Genomic DNA, 26,210 nt, shown 5'->3' on the forward strand with positions numbered 1-26,210 from the left:
ATTTATTTGCCATAATTGCCTCCAATCTTGCACTCATCTCTTCTCCAAAGACCATCAAAATCCGCCGTGCTTCCCCCGCCGTTGATTATACCCCAGCATTTCAAGAGACACAGTAAAAGAAGTAAGGAAAAGCCTCTGGCAAACACATTTGATAGTTCACTGAAGGAGAAGCGGTTTTGGAGAACTGCAGGCAGGTCACTTCAGATTTTCTACTTAATACCAAGAACAAGGAAAGAGCCCAGGAACTTCAGACACTCGAACTGGACTTCATGCTGCTAAGAAGATGGAAACATTATATAGTATTTAAACCAATGTATTAAAAAAAGGGGCAGTCAGCATAGATACAGAGAAGGACCGGGCTGCACGGGGCTTTGAGCAACCTGGTCTGATGGGAGGTGTCCCTGCCCATGGCAGGGGGTTGGAACTCGGTGATCTTTAAGGTCCCTTCCAACTCTTAACTATTCCATGATTCTATGGAAGGTCTGACAAAGTTGCTTCTTTTAAGTGCATAACTGAATTGGGAGATAAAGGTGAAACCAGGGACATAATTTATCTAGATTTTGGGTAAGCTTTAGGATTGTATGTCCCACCAGATTAATTTACAAGGTCAGAAAGTACAGCATAAGAAAAGAACTACTGGAATGGATTCAAAATTGGCTTAAGGACAAGAAGCACAGAATATCTTTAGAACACAGAAGAAATTTGACTTTACCGTCAGTAAAGCTTGTGCTGTGGCAGTGAAATGAAATTGGCACATAATGTGTCTAGACACTATGCTTAAAAAAAATCACCCCAAAACTTACATTTTTTTCTTCACGTACCAAGTGACTTCAGTGTCAGTGTCAGTAAGGCACCGTAGTGCTGTAGTGCAGGGAACAGCAATACTTACAGCTGCCCACCTTTCCAAACAGTGAAAGTCTTTCTTCTTCCCTTCAGTTAAAGAAAATGCCAACTGTGAAGCCATTATACTGAGTTTTAAGTGACAGATGTTTCAGTTTTAAAAGAAAAAATGTGTTTACTGCAGAAAGAAAATGCAGCTATTTCTCTAAATAAAAGACATTACAGAACTTACCACTAACGGATTTTAATGTTTTTGTTGCTCTGTGAGTGATGACACACAATTTAGGGTCAGTCTTAACTCACAATCACTGGTCTTTCTAACATGTGTCTGTGACAATGCTCTAAAGGCAAAGAAAAACATTTACCATGCTGAGATGCTGCTAAACACGGGAAGAAATTGCTGTTTTCAATATGCATGTGATAATTTTGAAGAGACTGAAATGGAGAAACATTTTATTGATGTATAGGAAGAGGTTTGGTTTTCCTTCACCCTTTATTTTATATCACGTTATTCACAGACACAAGATCTGTCTCTGCACTCAGATTTTCAATTCTACAGCAACCTTCATCGCTGTATTAGAAAAAAAGGCTGCCTCAAAGAAAACAGAAATTTCCAGACTATTTGGACTAGGTACGCTTCTGTGACAGTGATAAACCAAGAGAAGTAATTGAATGCAGAGTTCACATAAGGAATGAACATTTGAAAAGCTAATTTAAAAAGCAGTTATTGTACTTAATGCCTACAAGAGATGCACAGCAGTTCAACCAAACTAATGATTTTGAAGATTTCATCATTGTCAGGAAGTGGATTGAACAACTATTTAATGAAAATACATTTCTTCCATTCTTTTTCTAATCTGTCACCATGAGTACAAAACCACTCTCATTTGTTCAGTTCATGTTCTGTTTTGAGACAGAGCAATCACTCTGTTTCCCATTGTAGCTAATACATCTCTACTGTTGTGCAGGACCATCAGAGCAGACTATCTTCAGTTGCATTTCCAAAGAGATACACAAAACCAAAGTGGTTTCAGAACAAGGGTGATATATTTTTGGAATGCTGTACTTGGCATGTGGGATATATTTTATTGCCCATTCAGAGGAATTTGAGAGAAAACACCAATATAGTGGAAGATGAGCTTTTTAACATACAGGTTACTTTCTAGAGACCTATTCAATAGCAATCCCTGTGAAGTTTTCTTACTGTTCTCAACAGCTACAGCTCAGACATGTACTTCAAACAAGTAAGTCTTTACCATGTTGATTAAACCAAATAAATGGGGCATTACTGTTTGTGCTGAAATCCCTATATGCCACCATTTTAAAATGTAGAAGAGCAAAGGAGAGTAAGCACAAATGCTCTTAAATGCAGGAAAAGATATTCTTTAAGATACACTGGAAGATGGGAAAGTTAGAACTACAATGAACAAAGATAAATAAAGGTCAATAGATGCATGGAACCAAGAGATCAAAATTGGTTGAGAGAAGTTGGAGGCTGACAATATTACAAAAAACTACCAAACATTGCAAATCCGAAGTTTCTGAAGTGGTGAAAAAAAGTCAGATAATTCAGGACACTTTAAGTCTCAAAAAACATGGACTTTGGATAATTTCTGTAGCAGCAGTCCAGAGATTTCCAATCTAGTGAGCCTCAATTGATGCATGTTTTCTCATTGCCTGCTAGCATTATGTTTTTCTGAAACTCATAATAAAAGAACAACATGAGAAGAATTGTACTAGATCAGACCAATAATCCATTCAGTGCAAAACCACGGTTGCAGCTTCAGCCAAAGACACAAGTTTAGAGAAGAATGTAAGCAGCTCAGATTTCCCTGGTTTTCTCTTTACATCAATAGATTTTTCTTTCACGAGTCAGCCCTGCCTCCCCTTGAGCCCACATCAACTTTCAGCCCCACGTCACTGCCTGTCAAAGCAGATGAACTGTATCAGATGAAAACCAGCTTTATTTTGTCTGTTTTAAACTTGCCACCCACTTGTTTCATTTGATAAGTCCTAGCTCTTGCATGGCAGGAGACAGTGAACTATCGATTCCTCTTCACTCTCAGAACTGTGACACTATATTCCGTGGGTGTCTGTCGTGTCTTCTTCCTTCCTCTCCTGATATGAACCCGCATAAGTTTTGCTCTGTCCTTTTTGTGATAGAGACCAGAGTTGTGCATCGCAGTCAAGACGCTTGTGCTGCCTGGATCTATAAAGTACCACAGTCATTTTTCGTTATGTTCTGCTCTTTATTTTTCATAATGATTTCTAACGTTGTTCGACTTTTTTTTTTTTGACAGCCACAGATGACTGAGCCAACCTTCACACTCAGTTATCACAGTTCCAATGCCAAGATCTAATTCCCAAATCAAGTCAGAACCCATCATTTTGTGCCTAAGCCCAGGATGATCTTTTCTGACTTGTTTCACTTTTTATTTTTAAACTATGCGTAATTTTTTCAGCCATTTTATCAGCCACAAAGTCCTTCTGCAATTTTACAGTCAATCCTGATCTTTGCTACCAGAATGGTAGGGGTGAGGCAACAGCATCTATGCCAACTGGCTAATCAACCCAGCGAGGAGATAATGACCAGCAACCAAGTGAGGAAGCGGGGGACCCAGGTTGGCAAGCGAAGCCTGCAGGGCGATACGAGCAGGAGGGTTGAATAATCATTGAAATTTGGCTGAAGGGGGACCACCCTCATATGCACAGAAATAAGGAAATGCCAACAGAACAGGATTAAACAAGCCCCCCCACCGAAGTGTCTGTCCACTAATACACACAGCATAGGAGCAGACTTTGGCCTATTTAGGGATCTATTTAGCAGGATCCCATTGGATATAGTCTCAGAAAGAAGGAGGGTGTAGGAGAGCGGGTTGACTTTCAAAAATCACCTTCTCCAAGTCCAAAAATGGTCCGTGTTGACAAGCAGGAAATCAAGGAAAGCTGGCAGCAGGCCTGCGTGGATAGGCAAGGAGCTCCTGTCAAAACTCAAACATAAAAAGGAAACCTACAAATATTGAAACCAGGGACAAGGTGACGCAGGAGGACTATAGAAACGCTGTTTGAGCACGCAGGTTAGGGTCAACACGCGGGTTTTGAAAAGCCAAACTCCACCTGGAACTTAATGGCAACAAGAAAGGCTTCTACAGGTACATCGGTAGCAGAAGACTAGGGAAAATGTAGGCCTGCTGCTAAGTGGGACAGGGCGACAGGGGACCTGGAAAAGGCCACAATACTCCATGTTGTCATCTTCTCAGTCTCCACAGGTAAGACCTGCTTTCAGTAATCTCTGTCCCTGAGACCCACAGAAAAGTCTGGAGCAAGGTAGAGGAGCACCAGATTAGGGATATATTTAAACACATTGGACATAGGTGAATCCAAGGGATCTGATGGGATGCACTCACACATGCTAAGGGAACTGGCTGATGTCATTGCAAGACGCCTCTCTACTGCATTCGAAAAGTTCATGCCAATTAAGAGAGGTTCTTGCGGTCTGGAAGAAAAGGGGTGTCACTTCTCCCTTCAAGAAGGAAGATCCAGGAAAGTACAAACCAGTCAACCTCACCTCAATGCGAAGGGAGGTCATTCCTGGTGAAGCAAATTATTCTGGAAACCATTTCCAAATATGTAAAGGACAAGGAGGAGGTTGGGAGTCATCAGTGTGGGTTTATAGAGGGCAATTCATGTTTGGTCACCCTGACAGGCCTCTACTGAATGGCTTGACCAATCTTAGAAGCACACGTCCTTCTTTGTATTTGACCGTCTGTAATTGAGAGCGCTGTCTTCTCCTTCAGAAAGACACTGTGGCAATGATGTAGGAAACACCCTGCGTAGATGACTGTTTCCTCTTTTAACCCGGGATGGGGTCTGTGCTCACTTATGCCTTAAAGCAAGGCCATTATTGCGGCAGTTCAAGCTGTTGAGACCATTGGGACCCTCTGTTCTTTGCATTTTCCTTTTTTTAGAATCGCTTCGTAGCAGTTGCAAGGAACATCAAGGTTTGTTGTGAAGAAACTTGAGGCAGTTGTATGTAAAGTTTTTACTGTGAAGAGGCCTATTTTTCTTGAGATGGAACAGATTATTCAATGATGCTCAGTCATAGGTCTGCTTATAAAAGAGAATTGTGTAAGTACGTATTTGTTGCTCGTAGAGCAGTCTTGTTTCTGAGATATTCAGTATATTAACAGGCAAAACCTCTCCATGTTGGGACATTTCTGAGGTTTCATTCTACTGGGTCAGTAGCCAGAGTACTTTCAAGTAATTTTGGTGACGTTAGTTTTTATATGTAAAGTTCGTATTCATTCAGCAGAGTATCAACTCCAAAATAAATCTCACTTCTGTAAATTATGTATGTTCAGCATTTGGGGGTCACTTATCCAGTCTGCAGTGCCATCACCAGCTATTGCTATGTTGGATTTGAAATATGTTGCTGTTAACTTTCACAGGACAAAGATTTCCCCAGGAATGTTTTGAGTGCTGCTCTGTTGAATGAAATTCAGTGCAACTGGAAGGTTTCTAATTCAATGCTAGTAAACCCGATATATGTGATTCTCTTACAATGACTAGTGTGAAGGCAAACTTTCTCAGCTAACGCACATCTCTCTAAAATTGACTGGGATCACCCAGAAGCATCAGTCTCCTTGGGACGGGAGCCTGGTGTACTGTTTTCCTATTATGTGTTTTATTTCAATAAGAATAATTGAAGCTGGCTGAAAAAAAAAAAAAAAAAGATATTCATAGTTAATATGATAGTAATGACTCGAGGCAGTTACAGGTTTGATCATTGGTAGTATCCTGTATCCTAAAAGTGTGTAAGAACAGCAGGAGATAAATATGTTGCCTCCTTCACCCGGGTTACTGAAATCCTAATGTGCCAATGAATTAACTAGCAGAACTCCCAATTTCTTGGAGTTTTGTCTCATTAACAAAAATTAATCTTTTAGGAAAAGATATTTCAGGTGCTAGTGCCTGCTTACATAAATCCACTTTCCAGATCTGACCTTATTCTAGTGAGCCAGAAAATAGCCACGAACAAGCAGAAAAGTTGGTGGTTGCTTTTAAATCTGCACCGGTATCACTGCTGCCCATCTCTTGGTCAAGAGTAATTTTGATGTATTTTAAAGAGGAAAATACATTTTTCCTAAGAACTGAGTGTTTTGAATGAGTTTCTTATGAATTACTAAAGATATCATCGCCTACTTTGTACAGAATAACAATTTTGATGTTTATACTTTTTTTTCTTGAAATGGAATTTTTTATCATCAACAGCACACTGTTGTTGCTTGGTAAACAGAGCAAAGCTGTATCCAGAATTAACATTTTGCAGACAGAAAAAAGTTGTGTCTAAAGAAGAAATTAAAAATAACTAGTTGATGAAATCAAAATGGCATGTTTCCAGAAAAAAGCTCCTCGGATGTTGGATTTGAAAAATGAGGAATTATCTGTTTTGAAATGGGGGAAATACCAGAATGAAAATAAAATCTCTGCAAACAAAAAGTACTGTGAACTACAATCATTTAAGTACTGTTCTTTCTCTCCTGAAGTGTTTTTACACCTGAGAAGTTTATTGCACAATACACCTCCCACGCATGCAGAAAGGTAAAAACGCACTACTGTTGTAGTCTTGGGGTCTGTGTGCTTACAGCTTTTAGCAGTGAAGCCACAGGAATAGGAGACTGTCCCGCAGTACCCTGCCGGTGCCTTACTACAGGGACATGGACAGGAGTATAATTAAACTGGGTTTGCTCTTTATAAATTAAAGAACAAATTACTTGTTGTCTTCTAGTTCCCTTGTTTATTTACTTTAATTAGTCATAGGTAATAAGTTTAAAAAAAAAAAAAAGAAAGCAACATCATATGTTTATATTGGATTAGCACACTGGAAGGGGCAATTAGTGCTTTTATATTTAGGAAGTTGGAAAATAAAAAGATCAGGTGAAACTGTATCAGTGAGTAAATCTTGGTGGATGAGGTGTTGCCCTTGAAAAGTGAAGGTTATTAATTGAGGTAAAGACTTTTGCTTGACATTCCAAAATAGGCAAAACCAAAATTAAAATCCCACTCATCTAACACTAGAAAGATGGATTTTGGGGAGAGGGAGAAAGAGTCGTATCCAGGGCAATATGCTTTTCCAGTGATCTCTAGCGAGTACCGTATGTCCACGTGTACCGTTGTCGGTTTGGTTTTAACTCTCTTGCTGGTGATGTGAGTGGCGGTTTTGTTGTGCAATCAGCAGTTTCCAGTTTCTTTCATCCTGTGAAAATTTCCCAAAACTGAATAGTGATAGTTTAAGAAACTATGTTTGCACGTGTGCTGTATGGCTTTGAGTTGCATTGGGACTATTTAAAAGATTATTGTGATGGGAAGTCCTTTTGTTCTTCTATCCTAGCTAATTTTTGTTTGGTATTTCTTTTTTTCATGATGCTAAGTTTCATAATAGGGTGATCTGTACAAAGTTACTCATTTTTATAACTGGGTTGTAACTCTTATATTTAAGACAGTTAGTAAATGTTCATCGTTTTACTTGGCTAAGAGCCTTTGACCCAATTGTCAAAAAATTTTTAGGCTGAACAAGACAACGGCCATCCTCTTCCTGCCTTTGCCAATCTGCATATCGAAGTCCTTGATGAGAACAATCAGAAGCCTTACTTCACAAGATCTACGTACGAGGGCTTCATCCTCGAATCCTCCCCGGTGGGAACGACTGTCTCTGATAACCAGAATCTGACTTCTCCACTGCAAATTGTAGTGTTGGACAACGATGTAGAAGAGGTATGTTTCCTTCTTTTATAGTGTCACAATGGTATTTAAATTTTTATTATTTTCAGAGTTTTTTCTTTTGTCTTTCTTTTTATTGAGACAAGACTATTTTGATCAATGAATAATAAAAAAAAGAATCTTAATATTGTTACGGTTTCTTTTTTGTTTTCATTCTGAGTTCAAATAGATTTGAAAGTGCGTGTGAACTGCAAAACTAATCTGTATTTTACTCAGGTCTCCTTAAGACTGTCCTCTCTTAGAGATTATGAATGCTTAGTGTGAAGAGAAAAAAAAGTGCATTTTGTGAGAGAAAGATGAATCTGCCACACAGTGTGGGAAAATGGGAGAGAGAAACTCAAAGTGGAAGGAAGTAGTAGTTGGAACAAAGCAGGAAGAAGACGAATAGGGGGGCAGGAGGCTGAAAGTTCAATCCATCCTTTGCTCTGCCCGGATTGCTGATACTAACATTACTCATAGTAAAAACTGGGCACCTACAAAAGAATAGTAACCAAGCAGTAATGATACTGCGCCTCTAGGGCTAATGTTTCTTCTGTTCTCACCAAGGCTGTTGCTGTTACGTGTTTCTTGATAATGTTTCTTTTTGCTGTAATTGCTGTTGTCTCTCCAGTTGTTCTCTGCGTTCTTTTTTGTTTCTGTTCTTCCGTTCCCTTGTTACCTCCAGATACATAAGGAAAGCTAAGTTGTAGGCATAGGTTTTGTAGTAATATTTATAGTACATACCAATACTCTTTAATAAAGTTCTTAACCTCATAATCTGAAAACAATTGTCTGGTTTTGAAAGTTTCACTTTTGATGCAGGTAAATTCATTATTTTTGAGAAACAGGAGAGGCCATTGTCACTGAAAGATGCTTTCTATACCGCTGTCTGCATTACAGGGATTTATTGTCCTAAGAAGCTATTTTAAAGCCCAAAGTCATGTAGAATATCTCCTTCCTATCCATTACAATATCTGAGTCAATTTACGGGCATTCATAAAAATCGATTGGAAGGCAAGTGGAAATGGCTGTTGGATCTCGGTTTCTTAGGTGCTGGGTAAAATGCATGGAATAAGTGAATGTGGCAGTCATCAGTAGGCATTGCTGATGGTTTGTATTACTTGTGAAATACTCTTGTTCAGCACTGCCTTCGTTAAAAGCAGAGCAGTTTTCTTGTTTGATCAAGTTAATGGGATCCTGTAAGTTGGTTAAAACAGGAGTAAGCAGGGTCTGCAGGCATCAGTATGTATTTATACTTACATTGTCTGATTGTGTTGTATAAAATCTATTTAGGTAATGTGTGCCTGAACACAACAGAAATCCATAGGAGTTAGTGTCCACAGTTCTCAGTCCTTTTTAAGCTACTAATTTGAGAGATTTTCTCAGAAGGCTGCTTTTAGCTTTGTGATCCTTATGTGTATTAAACACAAAAACATGGGGATATTTTTAGATGTTTTTAGCAGAAGGAAATTGCTGTCTATTTTTTTCTATCCATGAAAGTACTAGTGAAGCCCTTTGGTTCTAATATGCCTCGGTTCTGTTTGTTACAGAAATCTGGAATTTTAGGCACCATTGGTGCCCATCTTACAAAACATGTGGCTGCGTATTAACTTTGCAAAAATGGGAAGAGAGGCTATTAATCACCCAAGGGTGGAAAACTGAAACCAAGCAAGTCTGTCTGATAGACTTGCACGTTAGATAAGTATGGTCTGAAACTCAGAGCAGAGTTTTTGGCAAGCCGGAGAGCTTCTTGTGAACCCTTTCTGCCTGGATTGCTACATTGCCAGTTTGGGCGATGCACTGCTGAAAATAGTACAAAAATCTCACTGTTAATCCACAGTGTGCTGCTGGTGTTTCTCTGTCTGCAAGTCCACCAGTGTTCCAGGGACTGAGATACTTGCCCGCAAGGCTTTGTAGCTGCAACAACCTTGGAAAATCCTACTATGCATACAAAGTCCGCAACGGTAAAAGAAGTCCCGCAGCACGGTTGGTGAGGGAGCGACTGAATCTGTTGTGCTTGAAATAATTCAAAACAACTGTTTTAATTAAAGAGGATTCAGTGTCATAGTTCAGACTTAAATTTATGTGGCAGTTTTCCATGCTTGTGGTTTTTTCTGCACTCTCTCCCATTTCCTAGTAGACGATACTGTTACACCAAAGGAATGACAGAAAGACTTTGGACTTCATTAACCTCCAGAGGTTCTTCAGGTTGTAGTTAATAGTGCTCTGATTAACCTTTCCCTGACAGTTGCACCACTCTACCCACAAGATGTCAAAGGCAGATTTGATAATGCAAGGTTCTCTGATGTAACTGCATATTAGAACCTGTACGAGACTGAAAATTAAGATTACTTTGAACTGTTAAATCCTGAATTTGTGCTGACTCTGAATGAATCATGGAACTACCAGGTGGTTAGTATAGCACATGATATTTGCATGCTCTCAAACTGCAAATATTTAATTTCATAAACCTCTGCATGGAAGAGTAACTTGTTCCTTTAATATAAACTACTTCATGAGGTCTTTGCTGTAATCCTGGTATTTCTGTTCCCCACCAAAAGTGGGGAAAAGTAATTCCATTACTGATTTTTTCAGTACAAGTTCAATACCTCAAGTTTCGAGGGATGCTCTGAAATTCATAACAAGCAGTTTGACCATAGGGCTCCATATTTTATTGTTGTGCCTTTCCTGTGGTACATCAGCATATTCCCATGCAGTTATCTAAATATTTGGCTATTGAATAGGATGGTTCATTAACATACTTGTGTTTGCCTGCAATAGAAATTTCAACATAGGTGTGGCCCAAATATTTGTGGTTTTAACTGCATCACTAATTATAATAAAAAAAAAAATCCATCCAATCTGCAGCAGGTATTTCAATTGGGAGCATTAACATAGCTTAAATAATCTGCCTCCAAAGGCAACGAAAAACAAGTTTATCACTGTTGAGCACAAGCTGCTTTGGGCAGCTGATTAGAGGTTGTTAAATATTTCTGTCTCAGTATAAATAGGCCTGAAAGTTCATATCCACAGGAAATGACCATTCAAGGGCCCGAAAGCGTTTCCTAGTGGACTTAACATTTGGTTGGTTAACATCATGTTTTTATTTAAATTGGTTAGTGAATAACAGGATACCTCCAAGATACCTGCTTGTGCCTATTAGTTTCCAGTACTGACGCTGGCTAAACACAGTGCATTCAGTCTCCTAATTGACAAATCGGTTGAGATTATATTTCATATTAAAATGTCCCTGTCCTCAGATAAATGCAGGAAGAAAGTGGTCATCTTAACTGTGTATCTTAAGAAAAAAACAAAACACATTCTAAACTTAAACCTTGTGGGAATTATAAGAGTCCTGCTGTAAACCTTCCAAAAATTAATTTATAGATGTGGCTTTGCAAACAGACCTTTAACTAGAGCAGCACTGCCGAGTGCTGGTTTAATTAAGTGGTCTGTTTAAATGGCATAAATTAAATTAAGCCACACGAGTACCTTAAGACCTGAGTAAACCAAAGCTGAGATTAGGAATTTAAACAGTATGCTCTGATTGCTGTTTGCATAAGGCTTCCCAAGCCGCTTCCTTCCTTACTCTTTTACTTCCATGGGAGAGTGCTAATTTCTTCTGCTCAGGTGGTTAGGGTTGGTGAAAAAGCTACGCAGTACCCACCTTACCGCCTTGTATGCCAACTTTTGTTGAATCTCTCTTTAAAAAAAAAAAACACAACAAAACCGAGGATTTAACTTCCAGGTTCAAGGCAGCCCATCAGCATTCATACCCGTTACTTACTGCTCAGCCACCGAGGTGTTTACCGATGCCACACGCAGTGTCTTGACGAATAAACTGGGAGTGTAAGGTAATTTGCGCATCGCTCGTTAGAACACAGAACTGATGTCAAGTTTATGAGGCGTGCCAGCATGGGTTCAAAAGCATTTGAGGTGTCCCAGCGCGCATTCAGAAAAGGAGCTGTGTGGGAACCCTGATGCTTCTGCAAATGCCTGCAGCCCCGTGCAGCATCCCCGGGGAGTGGGTTAGGATGCGGGTCAGTTATTCCTGTAGGTTCCTCTCCACATCCTTTTCTACCAGACCAGTTTCTTGTTCTATGCTTCTATTATCTATGAAGTTGAAGTCAAACTAATTAGGTGGTTGCTCAACAGCCGTATTTCCAGAGAGCTTGTGGGGAAATGTTAAAGAATGATTATTTTACAGGGCAGAGCAAATAATGGATACAGTAACTTTTAAATGTAACTACAAATGCAGGTTATGGATTTTCAATGACATATCCAGATAAGGAAAAATAATGGATTTTTTTAACCAGGAGTACTGAAGCATTTTAAATACTGAAGCCTTTTTGTCTAATATTTGCCTGATTGCTTATATCTTTCACTGTTATTGTTTGAACTTGGTTTTGCAGCCAGTGTCCTCTCAAGAGGAGAGTTCTCATAATACTGCTATCCCTGTATAGCACTTCTGCGACACTAATAGTCACATTACAGAAGAATAATTCAGGAAATATTCTTCCCAGATGTATCAGCCCATTAATATCATTATTAAAACAAACAAAAGGGGAAAGACAAAGCAAAAAGGCTGCTTCTCTTTCTTTAGGATTTATAAAGATAAGGTTTTTTTTCTTCTCTGAATCTTTCTGCTTAAGAAGGAAAATAAAAATCTTAACATCAAATCACTACTGTAGCATTGTATGTCTTCCTTTATCTGTGTAGGATGAATAGCTGTGAATGTTTTCTGCCTTCTGAAGCTATTCTTTCTCTCTTTGAGTTCCCTGGAGTCCTCAAGGAAATTTTTTTTTTTTATATCTGGCCTGTTTTAAACAAACGCTATTGCTAATTAGTGGAAGCACTGAAGGTGCTGGCATTTGTTTCTTGCCATCTCCCAGGAATGGCTCAGTTGTATGAGGAACAGAAGATGATTTTTTCAAAATTTCTCTGTGGGCTTTTCACTCCGGGAGGGGCATGGCCCTTGACCCCAACTAGAAAAAGTCTAAAAAGTGTTGCAGAATTTTTTAGTGCCTGACTTTACAGTCATGTTTGTGCCTCAGCCCTTGATTTGTGCTGGGAGTGGAGGGGTTTTGGTGGCGATTGCAAGAATTCAGAATTAAAGCACTGCTCAGGATCCATCCTGGTTCTCTTACTGGTCTTTCGACACCTTTTCCTCCAAAATGGAGACAATGTAAATGTTGTAGAGCTTTTTTTAATTCTTATTTTAAATTGTACAATTAAATATTATTTAAAGTGTTTAAGGAGAAAAAACTATTGATTGGGTGGCCTGGGCAAAGTCTTCTTAGACTGGCTTACCTCCCTCAGTTTTTCAGTAGCTCAGAATTTAGACTTGATTTGTTCTCCTCCTTGGGTTCTCGTGATCTTAGTGGTTTTATGACTAAAGCCACCATGAAGACTTCTCAGGAGGCTGCGCTTCAGGTTGTTTTTCTAATACCTAATGGTAATATTAAAGACGCAGGAAATTCACTTCAGATGCGGTGTCTGCTGTGTCTGTTCCATCCTAGCTATTGTCATCACAGTGTTGTGGACCAGATGGCCTGGAGGACCATCTCATCAGGCCCTGCAGAACTTGTCTCACACAGCTTAGAGAAAAGCAACGAGGTCAGGGCCAGCCCAGTCTGTTTGCAAAGCCCTCATCAATGGGACTGAGAATCTCACTTTCTTTAGCTCTGCAGGACTGTGAATCTCAGATTTTTTTCAAAGACAGACACGAGTGGAAAAGATTTTCTACTTTCACCCGGAAATGAGGAGGACAAATGCTGGAAACATCTCCTCAACAAAACAGCTTTCTTCTGTGGGTGTTTCAGTGCTGATCATTCTCCACATGAAGAATGCTGGAAAACCAAGATATGTCCTTAAATTATCTTTGTTATTGCTACAGCTTTTTGGAGATGAGTGTGTGCTAGCAATCGGGAAGCCCAAGCAGTTCTGATGCTCTTGGAGCTTGTTCTGGCTACACCCTGAAGAATTTCACAGCCAAATATATTGTCTCTAAAAAGTCCTTGAGGATGTTGAAGCACATACAGAATGTGTCATTGTCTGCTCATTCTTGACCATATTATGTAATTTTGGTGTTATCTGAGGAAATTGTGGAAAACTGTTTGTTTTAGGAAGAGCTGTAAGCCCTTATGGGAGGATCGGAGCAGCAGAAATGTAACATTAACATCTGCGCAGGCTTTCAGACTTTCCGGAACTTCTCCAGAGATTTTCAAGCAGAACAAATTCAAACCCAGGCTTGGTTTATTAAGAGATCATTGGAGCACTTTCAGTGTCTCATTTCATTTTATGTTTGTCTGTAACCACTTTTTCCCCAAATGTACCGCTTTTATGATGTCCGTCCATATCAGGGTTGTGTTTTTTTTACTTGTATTCATTTTGTATCATGTGTTTTTCTTTGCAGCTTGCAGCAGGTGCCACTCCCGTAGGTATTGGGTATTATGTTTGCAAAATTACCTTTTTTTTTTTTCCATTGTGTGATGTATTTATTTATGTCTCCTGTCCTCCCCGTTTTTCTCTGCCCTGTCGGTGTTTATTTGGGAGTGGGACTGTCACTTGTTCTCTGAAGCCTGCAAAGAGCCCTTTAAACAGACGGGACCAAATTCCTTTAGGGCCTAAAGTTGTACCGTGGTTATGTTGTGATTGCTTTATGTTAATTTAATAATTGTACGTCGCTGTATAATTCCTCTACAAAAAGTATTTTTTTAATTTAAAAAGTACCTAATAGTCTGTTTGAAGCCTGTAAACCATAGCAGGTTTGAACAGCGTGCTGGAAATGGTCCTTGAGGGTTGCATGTGTACTCTTTTGTGTGGATTCTGATAGTTTTCTACTTAAAATTATCATGCTAAACAATTTATCAGAGACAAGCTAGACCCGGTAATGTAGTCAGAAATCACGGTGCTTAGGTCCAGGCCCCAAAATAACATAATAGTTAAAAAAAAAAAAAAAAGTATTGGAAATGGTGTTGGCAGTGTAGGCGGGTTGTTTCCCACAACTGTATTCTCTCACAGTATATGCCGTGTAAATTGTTCACAGTTAAGTCGAGCAGACTTCCTTTTTGCACAAAATGTGATAAAAATGTAAAAGCATAGCAATGCCAAGATTAAAGAAAAAAATTGTTTTGTAGGTCCAAGATGCACGGAAGGTAATAGAAACAGGCATTGATCGCAGTAAAGGTGATTTAAATTACACATTAGGATAAAATTTCTAATACAGGAATAGCTAAGGAATAGGATAGATTACTTTGGGAGTAAATGGGATCTCTATCATTGGTTTTTCTCAATAACAAATTAGGAAAAAAATACTGTTTATTAGTGTTCAAAATGGCATGACAAGCAAGAACTGTAATAACTAACCAGGGAGTTCTAAATTAAATTTTTGACCAACTTTGTAACGTCTACAAAGTGAACAATTATTGCCAATTACCGTATGTAATTTTTCATGGAAAAAGGAGGTTGCCGTTTGCATTGCTAGCGTAAAATGAATTTTAATTTTACTGAAAGCTGGCATAGATGCAACAAAGCTTTAGGCAATAGGAAATGACTCATTTGGAACGCCGTGCTATTTCTTTCATGTGGCTTTCAGCAACTGAAATGGTTTCTCATTTAAATGGTATAATCTTAGCCTTCCAAACTGTGTGCTTTAGAGTATTTTGAATTGCTAAAAGACGTTTCTCTTTCTCCTTCTGTTGTGCTGATCTGTCCTGGTAGTATTTCATTATGATACTTAGTGCATGTGAGAGTTAGCTGAAGTGTTCATGCCTGCTCCACTGTAGGGACCGGTGAACTTTCCAGTGCTCTGCTTTCTTTTTTTTTTTTAATTACGTAGGAATAACAGTAATGACAGGAGTTAACCTGCCAGAAGCATTTGGGATCCAAGTGGAGACAATATTCAGGGAATGTTCTTCATCATGCTACTTTTTGGGATAATTAGTTGAATTCAGCTATTTCTGACCGCACTGTGTCCCCTACTCTGTATGGGGTGGGCTCTCTAGAATTATGTTGGAATGTAGCCGGTAAAAATACTTTTAAATTATGCATCGTGCAGTCACTGGATTTTCTGTTATGTTTTATTCATGGTGCCAGTCCTCTGATTTCTCATCCCTGCCTTATTTGGGGCAGTTCAAGACAGTTTTTAAGGGACTCATCTCCCAGCCTTTTGTGTTTTGCCTCATCACATTTGCATTTCTCTCTCGTAACCTTGCTTCGTATAACAGAAATAACCTTAATAACTAATGACCAAGAGTTGCACATTAAGTCAGGTTTAATTAACCAGACTATATACAAGAATACAGAAATGTTTGTTGGAATACTGTAGGCAATAAAAGATAATGTAACTTATTTTGAAATTAAACTGTAATGTAGAGTGATCCTTGCAGTCTAATCACTTTAATAACTCAATAGCATCTTTAAAGAGATGGAGGAAGATGTTGGGGTATTTCATACAGGTCATGACTCACCTTTCTGTCATTTCAACAACAGAGACATCCCAGAAAAGTGCCTTAATTTGCGGGGCTTTTCAGAACCACCAGGGCATATTAAGCTTAAACACCCTTTTTGCCTGCTCTGTGCTGGCGTCCAGCAGGCTGCAGGGTAAGGACTAAGGGAAGGAAGGGCATTTTGCAGTTTTGTATCCATCTGATGAGTTCACACTGGAAGGAAATGACCTGAGGTTCTGGACTTTAATTAATTTGCCGTATTCCCTGTGAATACAGTAATAACTTCTGACTCTCTCCGTGGCAGAAACATTCTTCCCCTTGCTGTTAGCTGAGATTCTGTTTGCCCCAAAATTAATTTCAGTCTTTTTTCCCCAGGAAACATTTAATTCTTCTTCCCCATACTCTTATATTCTGCCAACTGTGCTGGCAGAGAGGATGGAATTGGAAGGACAAGTTCCTGACTGGGTGCCGAGGATATCTCATGAGCCTTTGCCCAATCTTTATGTTGTCCCCTGGTTTTGGAGTCAGCAGAAGAACTGCAGCACCACTCTTGGTGCTCTCCCAGTTGTACGTCGAGCCATCCAAGCCTGAAATTTGTGTTCCTGGCAGGGTACTCAGGGCAGTCACGAGTAACACATTTGCAATGCCTTGATTTTTTTTTTTTTTCCTTAAAATGTTACTTCCTATTGAAAATTATACCACAGTTGCTTTCCTATGGTTTTCACCTGGCCGACTGAGAGATTCACAATTCTGCCTCAATATATTTTGATTCATTTCGAGACATAAAGAGAATCTCTGAACAGCATCTATTTAGTGGCAAGCTTCAACATATATGATTCTCTTTTTTTCATTGCATAAGCCCAACTGTTTTATTTGCTCCATTATTCAAGATAAGTTTTGTTCTGTTTTTAATATCGTTGAAGACAAATGCTTCAGTCTGGTTTCTTATATTGGTAACTTATATTTGGCTTAAAAACTACTGTTTCAGTGAAAAAAAAATTATTTAAAACTATCAGATACAGGTATTTGTTTACCATTGAGTTTACTTACTCTATAAGTTAAAGTGTATTTGTAATACATTTTTTATCAAGAAGGTTAGATTTTTACAGCAGTGTTATTTACTTTTTTTTTACGGTTTTGTAGTTTCAGTTTGTCAGAGTATTTGTACTTTCTCCTTATTTAGGTTTCAACTGAAACGAGCGCTTGCATTGAGTAACTGGGAACTTAACGGTATATGCGAGTTTATAATAAAATGCTTTTTTTTTTTTTTAAATATCGTTTAAAGACCAAGGATCCCCAGCTCCATCTCTTTCTGAACGACTACAATACGTTTTTCACTGTGACTCAGAGTGGCATCACCCGCTACCTCACCCTGCTGCAGCCTGTCGACAGAGAAGTCCAGCAGCTTTACACCTTCTCGGTAAGCTACATGCACCTGAAGGCACAGCAGGCACTGTTCAGAGCAAGTGTTGAAAAATCATTAGTTACAACATTGTTGTAGACCGTTAAAGTGGCACAGAAGAATTAAAACAGGAAAGGATGAGCAGCAGCAATGCCAGGGGAGGGGGGGAGTTGGTAATTGAGGTAGTGTGCTCCTCCGAAATGCCTGTGTTTGGTTTGATAGCAACGTTTTAGATCCCCCTACCAGCATCATCTCCGTGGTCCCAGGCTTGTGTCCTGCCCCTCACCACCCTTCCGTGACACAGTCTGGCTCCCTCTTTTGTACTTAGCACGGCCACCTTGACCCTTGAGCTAGGAACATGACACCTGTGATCGCTTTTCTGCTTTATTCTGGTACAAATTAAAATAGTAGGTGAACATATACCACAGCCAGCAGTATTTAAAAAAATGGGAAAAAAAAAAAAGTATAAATGGATTTAATACTCCCTCAGGCGTTTTCTGGTCTGTGAGTAAACATCTTAGCAGCCCTAAAGCCCTTTGCAAATGTGCTGAAGGGAAACCCCGTTGCTCTGCAGGGGTTCCAAGTCAATGCTTCCCTATTTGCTATCCGTTTAGCATTTGAAAGGAGAGCTCAGATTTCCTCTCTGAAATAAGAAGGTGTCTAGCTCTTGAAGTCCCACCTTAAAATGCTGTCTTTGAAGTTTTACAGATGTGTAGTAGCTCCCGTGTGTGGCAGTGCCCAGGTGAGACTCGCAGCGTCGGACGGGTTTGTGAGCTGTGACCAAGCCCTGCTTCTTGAGGGTGTTCAGCACAGCTGGGGACAGCCTCTGCCCTTCCAGCCATGGACTGCAGCTCAGATCCCGGCCTGGGACTGGCCCTCACCCTGGGAAACAGTTATTCCCTCTTATTTCTCCTGCTAATCTGACACCATATCTTTTAAAGGCACTGTTTCATTTCGCTTTTGCCCTGAGCCTTGCACACTGCAGGCTCCAGCTCAGCTGAAGCCTCCTGTAATTTACTCCTAAACGTAGACAAAAGTGAAAAATGAAATGCTGATTAGTACTTGTCATACTGAATTTTCTCATCGTTGGAATTGTGTTAAGAATACACCATTAAAATATGTTTCTGTTCTGCTTTATTTCCCCTCCTCTCCCCCCTCCTGAAGATGGCAGCTTCTGATGGTGTACAGGAGAGTGCCCCAGTGACAGTCAATATTGTGGTGATCGATGCGAATGATAATTCCCCAACCTTCTCCAACATATCATACAGTGTCAAGATTTATACAGATATGAGGCCCGGGGAAGGCGTTATAAAGGTAATTTCAGGTCCTTTTATTAGCTTTGCTAACTCAGTCTTTGTTAGCAGTAAATGGTCTTGTTAATACAAATTGGAAATGTACTGGAATCGGCTAGAAATAAAGTCTGTGTATCTCCATCCACTTCATTAGTTACATAGCTATTAAAAAGTTGCTAATACTAAATGATAGGCCTATCTTAGATGTATAGCTGCAGTTCAGCTGTTTCAGCTGAAGTTTGACAAAACCTTTTCATCTGAAAAATCTCAAAAGAAAAAAAAAAATCTCCTGTATTAGCAGGATATTGAAAGACAAGATTTTGGGAAAACAGGTAAACAGTTCAGTAGAACATAACCAAAAATATTTTACCATGTTATAAAACCTTTTGGTTTTTACAGAAGCCCAGAGTCATGTAGGCTTCATCATGTGGAGGAAACGAGCAATGACAAAAGTGTTGAACACAGGCCCAGAGAGAGCAGCAGTTTTAATTAAAGTTTGCGAGCACTGATTAATGTTTCAGCGCAGACCGGAGGTGAATCCTGGCTGCACTGAAGTTAATGGAAAAAAGCTTTTTTGGGTGGTAATTCGTCTAGGGTCTCAGCCGCGCTCCTGAGTGCTTCCAGTCGAGATGGATGAGAAGACAAGATGCTGTAAGTGGAGGTCGGCATTCAAGGGTGGTCGAAGGCAGTATGGGAAGTAGTAGGGAAGTATGGGCAGTACTGGAAAAAAACCCCAATTGATCAGCTGGCTTAAGTAATAAAATACAATTTTCTGAAATACAGTCAGCAACCAAGCAAACGCAGGCAGCAGTGATTTAACCGTATTGAAAGAGAGTTCAGCGCCCATTTTGGCATATGCCCTGCTTGAACTGCATTTGTTATCTTTGGATATTCATTAGTGTTATTCTTGTCTTTTCATGAGTCTGGGCTACAAGTGCTTAAAAGCGTCAATGAGAGCCATGGGGACATTTTCAGCAAGATTTGAGGGAAAGATAAATGTTTCAAACATAATTAAGTTCCTTCAAGCTTTGTACAAGGCTGTGTGCAAAAGAAAAAAAAAAAAACACCAAATACTGTTGTCATGAATGAGCAAAAGGCCAGTAGAGCTCAGGAGCTGGGCGTAGGGGTTGACATCAGGAGTTGTATTGGTGGTATCTCATAAACTCCTCGCTCCATGTATAAACATGTGGATTTTGTGAGTGCAATACATTCACTTGGTATTTAAGGTACAGAGATACGTACAGCACTTAAAAAATTTAAATCAAGGTTTTTTTTCTTTCTCTAGTCCAGAAGGAAATCATCAGGGTTATCACATGGCCTTTGCTGTGCAGGACATCAGGCAGGCTGGTGTGCTATGGATTTAAAGTATCTGCCTATCTAAGTGATTCTTCCTCTTAAAGATGCATGCGCCAGGAAACATGAGGCAGAAGGTGTCACTAAATGAGATTGCAGCATGTATGAGAAGAATGGTTTCAGTATCCAGGGTTGGCCTTCAGGATGTTCTGAGCTGCCTGGCTTGTATTTGTGATGCCTGGGATGAAGCAGAGCAGCTATTGTGCTTTTCTAACCCAGCTGCGATGCTAAAGTACTTACGTGTTCAAAGGGAACGTGCTGGTCTGGTGTTTTGACTGCAGATATTTTCAGACCTTGGAGGCATGCAAAGAGCAGGAGGACAAATTCCTCAGTAAATTGTTCCTTCTGGGATAAAGCAGGAGGGCGGCTCTGCAAGACCATCTGCGTTAGCCTGTGCCACCAGAATTAGCTCAGCGGAGGCACAAATTATTTCTTGGTGAGCAGGTTCAGTCTGAGAGATTATGATGTCCTGCCCTTGCCCATCGCAGCAGGTACCTTTTGCCTTCCCCCACTGACACTCTGTAGCTGCTTGGATAAAGAGCATCCTTCAGATCAGTGGAGTTCTGCAGATTAGAAACACTGCAAGGATGAAGAAGCGTAGGAGCTGAAATGTAAGAAGAAAAGTTTAGATGTAAATATTGTGCGGAGCATTTGAACTTAGCTGCCGCCTGACGTAGATCTCGAACAGGTCCCTGCTAGAGGGACATTGTGAATTGGAAATGAGTAGTGGGGAAGTCGGGCCTTAAACTCGCCTCTGCTAAAAATTGAAATTATTTTGGAAAATGTGAGAGTTCCGAGAGTGAGTTTTTTCCCTCCTCCACACTTCTGTCTGCAAGCTCAACACATGGTGACCTTCAGACCATGTGAGTTTTACAACGTGGTCAGAGTTGGAGGGTAGAAAATTCTGGCTGTTTTGGGAGATGGGTTGTTTTTCAACTAATCTTATATTGCCAGATGATCTGAGTTTATAAACAAACTGACAAAAGAAAAGCTAAGAGTAATCTTAAAATTTCTGCATACTGATAATGCCAGTAAATAATGATTTCAGGCTGCTAGGGTATATGGGAAGTTGCTCACCTTGTTATTTTGCCGGGGCTGCAGGCACCAAGTCTTTCATCCAGTGTTACAGGAGTGTGAGAACTGGGATTTGTCCTGTGCAGTTATGGGCAGCCCCTGAGTCTGTGGTGCCACAAATACCCATGGGTTTCCTCAGACCAGGAACGTGGATATGTGCTGCCTGATCACTGTTTGCTTCTGCCTTATAAATCCCTTCTCAAATGGAACACAGACCTTTTTTTTCTTTTTTTTTTTTCCTTTTTTTAACTGCTAATACAGTGATTTTGATGATACACTTAGCTTGTTCTCTGTGTGTGGAGCAAACTCATTATCTAACCCTGCCTCATCATGGGCTTAAGAATCATTTGAGATTCTCTGCTGCAAGGTGGTGATCAGCTGTGATAGTTTCCAGGGGAAAACGACTCAGGTCAGACATGATTAGTCTGTAAAAACCACTTTCTCTAATCAGAGAAAGTAGGTTACAAAAAGAGCACCGACTTCAGTGGATCTGTGCAGTCTCACAATCATTTACACGTAAGTGCTGGCTTCCACTTAACTCTCTACCCAGACTTATTTTCAGGGATGATCAAGAAAGTATTTCTTTTATGAAGCCTGTAATCTTTCTACAAAAATGCAGATTTCTGCTATAGCAGTGTAAGTGCTCTCATGTAGTTGACACTTTGCTTTTATTATCCTGAAGGTAATAAGGGATTAAGATTTTTTTTTTCTTTTTTTTGCTGAGTGCAGTTGCGTGAAAATGTACGAATAATCCCAGTTGACACTTGCTTGTTGTCCTATTTTGTGGGAACTTGTTTTGATTTTAATCCTGAAAAGAAAAACCTTGAAAATAACCACAGATAGCAGGGGGAAAAAAAAAATCCATTACAAGTGAATTGTTTCTTTTTTTTTCCAATTTTTTTTGTTCCCCCTGGGTGGTTAGAGCAAGGCACTTCCCTCCTGTCCCTGTTGACTTCAAGAGAAATGAGCAAAACAAATCGGTGTGCTACTGAGTTGCATTGGTTTCATCTGGGAGCCTGGTGGTGGTGGTTAATCTACCTTTTGCCTTCCAGTTCTAGGTGTTAGCTGCAGCTTTGCCTGGATTTTTGGGTCATTTTCAGAAAGTTGAAGGGTGTCACGACAGAGGAGCGTGTCCCCTTTATAGCAGTGACCTCCCTCCCCTTTCTGAGGAGACGGAGCAGAGCATGAAATCTCTGCTCCCTGCCTTCTTGGGCAGGGGCTATGGCAGTACCATTGGGGGGTTGAAAACAAGTACTCTGGGAAGTTTTTATTTCAGTTGTCTAATCTGAGTACTTAGAAGATTGTTCGAGGCCTTGATTGAGAAGAATATTTTCTCAGTTGAATTCATTTATCTGTATGTTCTGTCCCTTTCAGCTTGAGAATTTCTTACCTGAATTTTCCTTTGGCTTTTATAGGTGTTTTATTGTGCTCCCTGAGAATGCCAATAGCTGATGGAGAAATCTGTCATTTAAAACAGATAAATATATTGTAAATAATAATTATCACTAGAAAGACTGATTGATAATAAACCTATTAAAGTACTTAATTCCATAGTTTTATATTCTTATAATTTTGCTGTTCTGTTTTTCACTTTTCTGTTAATACTTTCTTCCTGTGACTCAGATATTTAAAATAGTTGCTCCTTGATGGTTGGAGTATGCAGCCATAATGCAGTAATATTTCACACAAGTAATTTAAATCCACTCTATTTCTTTAGACACCTCTTATTTCTATATCCAGGATACACTATGCAGGGCACAGAGAATATTGAGGAAGAAAATGAGAGTGCTGAGAAGGGACAGAGGATGGCAAAAAACATTATCCACCTAAATCTTTCTGTAAAATTGCCTGAAGGTCAAAGTCTTCCTTGGCCCACGGAAAGATTTTGTGTTTGTTCTCTTTACAGAAAAAGTCATGAACTCGCCTGAAGAAGTATATGCTGTTCTTACTCTGCTTTAAATTTATGAAGCCAAAAGAACCTATTTTAATTTATCTGTGTATCTTATTTTTTACCTAATTTCCTGTTGCAAAGGTATGAGCCATGTTCAAGGGCTCTCTTATAAGAACAATTAAATAACTCCGTGATTGAAAATGGAAAATAAGCTGTACACTGGATGAATACGTTCCCTGCTCACCTTGGGCGAGCTGAAACAATTCTGCCTAAGGTCACCAGTGCAAGTGGATGTGGAGGTCCTGCCCCAGATCCTGGTCACGCAGAGCACTTCACTTTACACGTCTTGGCAAAAACGGCCATTGTGCTGAAGGTCAGAAATAAAAGGAAAAAAGATAAAACGTGGTAAAACTGCAGGGAGTAAAGTTTCTATCGCTTATCTCTTGCTCACAGTAGAGTTAGTCTCAAGCAGTAACTGTACTTCCAATTGTATGCAGGGACAAATTTTATTTAGAGCCACTAAATAAATGCCTCCTCTGGGACTTTCTTGCCGTTACTCCAAATGTGTTTTCTCAGTGCTGGACCACTTTGTCTCTTTTAAATAGTTTCTTTCCACTCCCTGCAAACATGCACGTGTGACCGGAGCCATCCTTGCCTACAGACACATACTAAATTACGTCTTGGAGACACGGTTGGGTATTTGCAGCTTGGCATGTATGCTCATGGTTTACAGCTCTTAAACACGCATCTTGCTATAAAGCTACGATTTAGAGGAAATCTTTGTAAAAGTTGTCTCCAAACCACAGTTAAGGTTGTATTTATGTGGTTATTTGCAGCCCTCTGCCTTCAGTCCATCAGCATATTAATTCCCAACTACAAAGTAAACATTATTGGCACAAGCAGAAAACAAAACTGGGTTATGTTTGCATTTCTCAGTAAATGCTCTTATATACTTAAGTAAAAATGTAATGGATAGAGACTTGGTGAAATATCTGAAGGAAAATGTATTTTGACCTACTCTGTGTTAGTGTTGCCTTTTGTTGGCTCAAGTTCGGGATATCTTCATCACAATCCTGCTCGCCCCTGACACGTAGAAACTCATTATTGAGTTCAGTATCCTCCAGAATATTCAGTATTCTCCAGACAGGGAACTGCTGGAGAGGGGACAGCAGAGGGCTACAAAGATGATGAGGGGCCTGGAGCATCTCTCAAGAGGAAAGGCTGAGGGACTTGGGTCTGTTTAGTCTGGAGAAGACTGATGGGGATCTGATCAACGCCTATAAATACTTAAAGGGTGGGTATCAGGAGGATGGGGCCAGTCTTTTTTTCAGTGGTGCCCGGGGATAAGACAAGAGGAAATGGGCACAAACTGGAACATAAGAAGTTCCACCTAAACATGAGGAGGAACTTCTTCACTTTGAGGGTGGCAGAGCCCTGGAAGAGGCTGCCCAGAGAGGTGGTGGAGTCTCCTTCTCTGGAGACATTCCCAACCCACCTGGACACGTTCCTATGGGACCTGCTGTGGGTGGACCTGCTTTGGCAGGGGGTTGGAGGAGATGATCTCCAGAGGTCCCTTCCAACCCCATGGCATTCTGTGATACTGCTTCTCCTGGTGAAACCAATGGCTGAGTTGTACCGCTGAGCCCCAGAGGGATGAGGAGGGTGTGTAGTTGCCATCTAAGTTCTGTCAGCCTGGCATTTCTCACCGGTGTGCTGCTCTGGAGAGTAACTGGACTGTTTCCTTGGCACCGTTATACAACATAAATGTGTGCTGAACGTGGCTCTGGAGCCTGGCACTCACTTGACTGGAACACTCATTTGAAAGAGAGCTGTTGGCAGGCAAACCGATGGGACTCATGGTTTCTGCAGTATTCACTTTAGGTCAGTGCAAGTCAGACCGACTTTGGTGAAGGTTTTGTTGATAAATGTAGGGTTACTGGAGAGGTTGATAATCACTTTATCTGTTTAGGGCAAGGTCACTGAAAGTGTTGCTGCAGAAAGGTTGCAGCTCAAATGTTGAAGCCCAGTTTCCTGCAAGTATAAAGTGAGTTTGAGCAGAGCTTATGTAGTGATGAGGAATGTGTAAGCTGTAAGGCCATCGTTGTAAGTCTCCTTTTCCTTCCAAGAAAACCACTTCTTGCTGCAGCAGAATTTGTGCCTATTTTGCAAAACTTTTGCAAAACGTTAAATTTCAGTGGAATGAAGCCGATACTGCTGGATGCAAAAAATTTCTTAGGAAAGTAAAATAAATCTTATTTTGTACTTCTTTGTATATTTTAGACTGTGTTCCTCAAATCTTGTTAACTATGAAGCTCTATCGGTTTGGAACAGCTGGACAACCATACATGGTTATAGAACTATATATTATGGCAGCTATTTGACTTTTAATTCTATTTAATTCTTGATTCCTGGTTTTGCCCCCAAAACATTATTCAAATCACTTATCTTTTCAAGCATTCAGTATTTGTAAGTTAATGAACCTTATTATTCTATGTACTTGCATAGTCAGTTAATTTCCATTTTCATGTCGTCACAGTAAAAACTGGCCTTGGTCCAAATCCTGTCATTAAATCCTTAGGACCCTGTATTTTGCCTAAAGCCTTTATTTATCTATTTGTGTGTGTTACTTTTGAAGTTCAGCAGAGAAGGTTATAACAGCACTTTTCCTAACTATGTCACTGAGTTTATTAGTTACTCCTTGCGAGGTTAATGAACACATTCAGTTGTGTGTAAAACTATAGAACGAGTGGAAGGAAAAGGAGTTGGAGAGAGCTTTAAGCTCTAAACCCTGAGAGGGTGGTGGAAGTCTGGGTTATATGCTGAATTTTGGTCTGTTGACTCTGACCATTGCAAGTTAATGTATTGGTATCTCAAGACATCATATGGATGGAATGTAAAGCATGTCACAAAAGTGCTTTATAGGATAGACACAAAAAGTCTTTATAGGATGGCTTTTTTCACAATTTCAAAAGGAAATATAGAATGAGATAGAAACGTTCTCAAAAACTAACACATGGATATTGATTTGTTTTTTAAACTTCTAAGAGGAAATTATCTCTGCTTGATGATTTTTTGGGGTGGTATTTCAGGGGTTTATTCTGTGTTTGATATATTATGGGATGTCTCAAAATACTATAGGAGGGGGAATT

The 26,210-nt window shown here is 39.9% G+C and overlaps 1 protein-coding gene across 2 annotated transcripts in view; it reads left to right on the plus strand.

Annotated features, from left to right (window-relative positions):
• The window catches only part of PCDH15 (protocadherin related 15), a 383,455-nt gene that overhangs the window by 163,288 nt on the left and 193,957 nt on the right, over positions 1-26,210 (plus strand). For both annotated transcript variants that reach the window (XM_074155034.1, XM_074155035.1), the window contains exons 10-12: positions 7,408-7,614; positions 17,335-17,469; positions 18,616-18,765. In XM_074155034.1, the coding sequence (XP_074011135.1) occupies positions 7,408-7,614; positions 17,335-17,469; positions 18,616-18,765 (492 nt within the window). The remainder of the gene's footprint in view (positions 1-7,407; positions 7,615-17,334; positions 17,470-18,615; positions 18,766-26,210) is intronic.

This window comes from Numenius arquata, chromosome 10 (assembly GCF_964106895.1).
Source record: "Numenius arquata chromosome 10, bNumArq3.hap1.1, whole genome shotgun sequence".
Lineage (NCBI taxonomy): Eukaryota > Metazoa > Chordata > Aves > Charadriiformes > Scolopacidae > Numenius > Numenius arquata.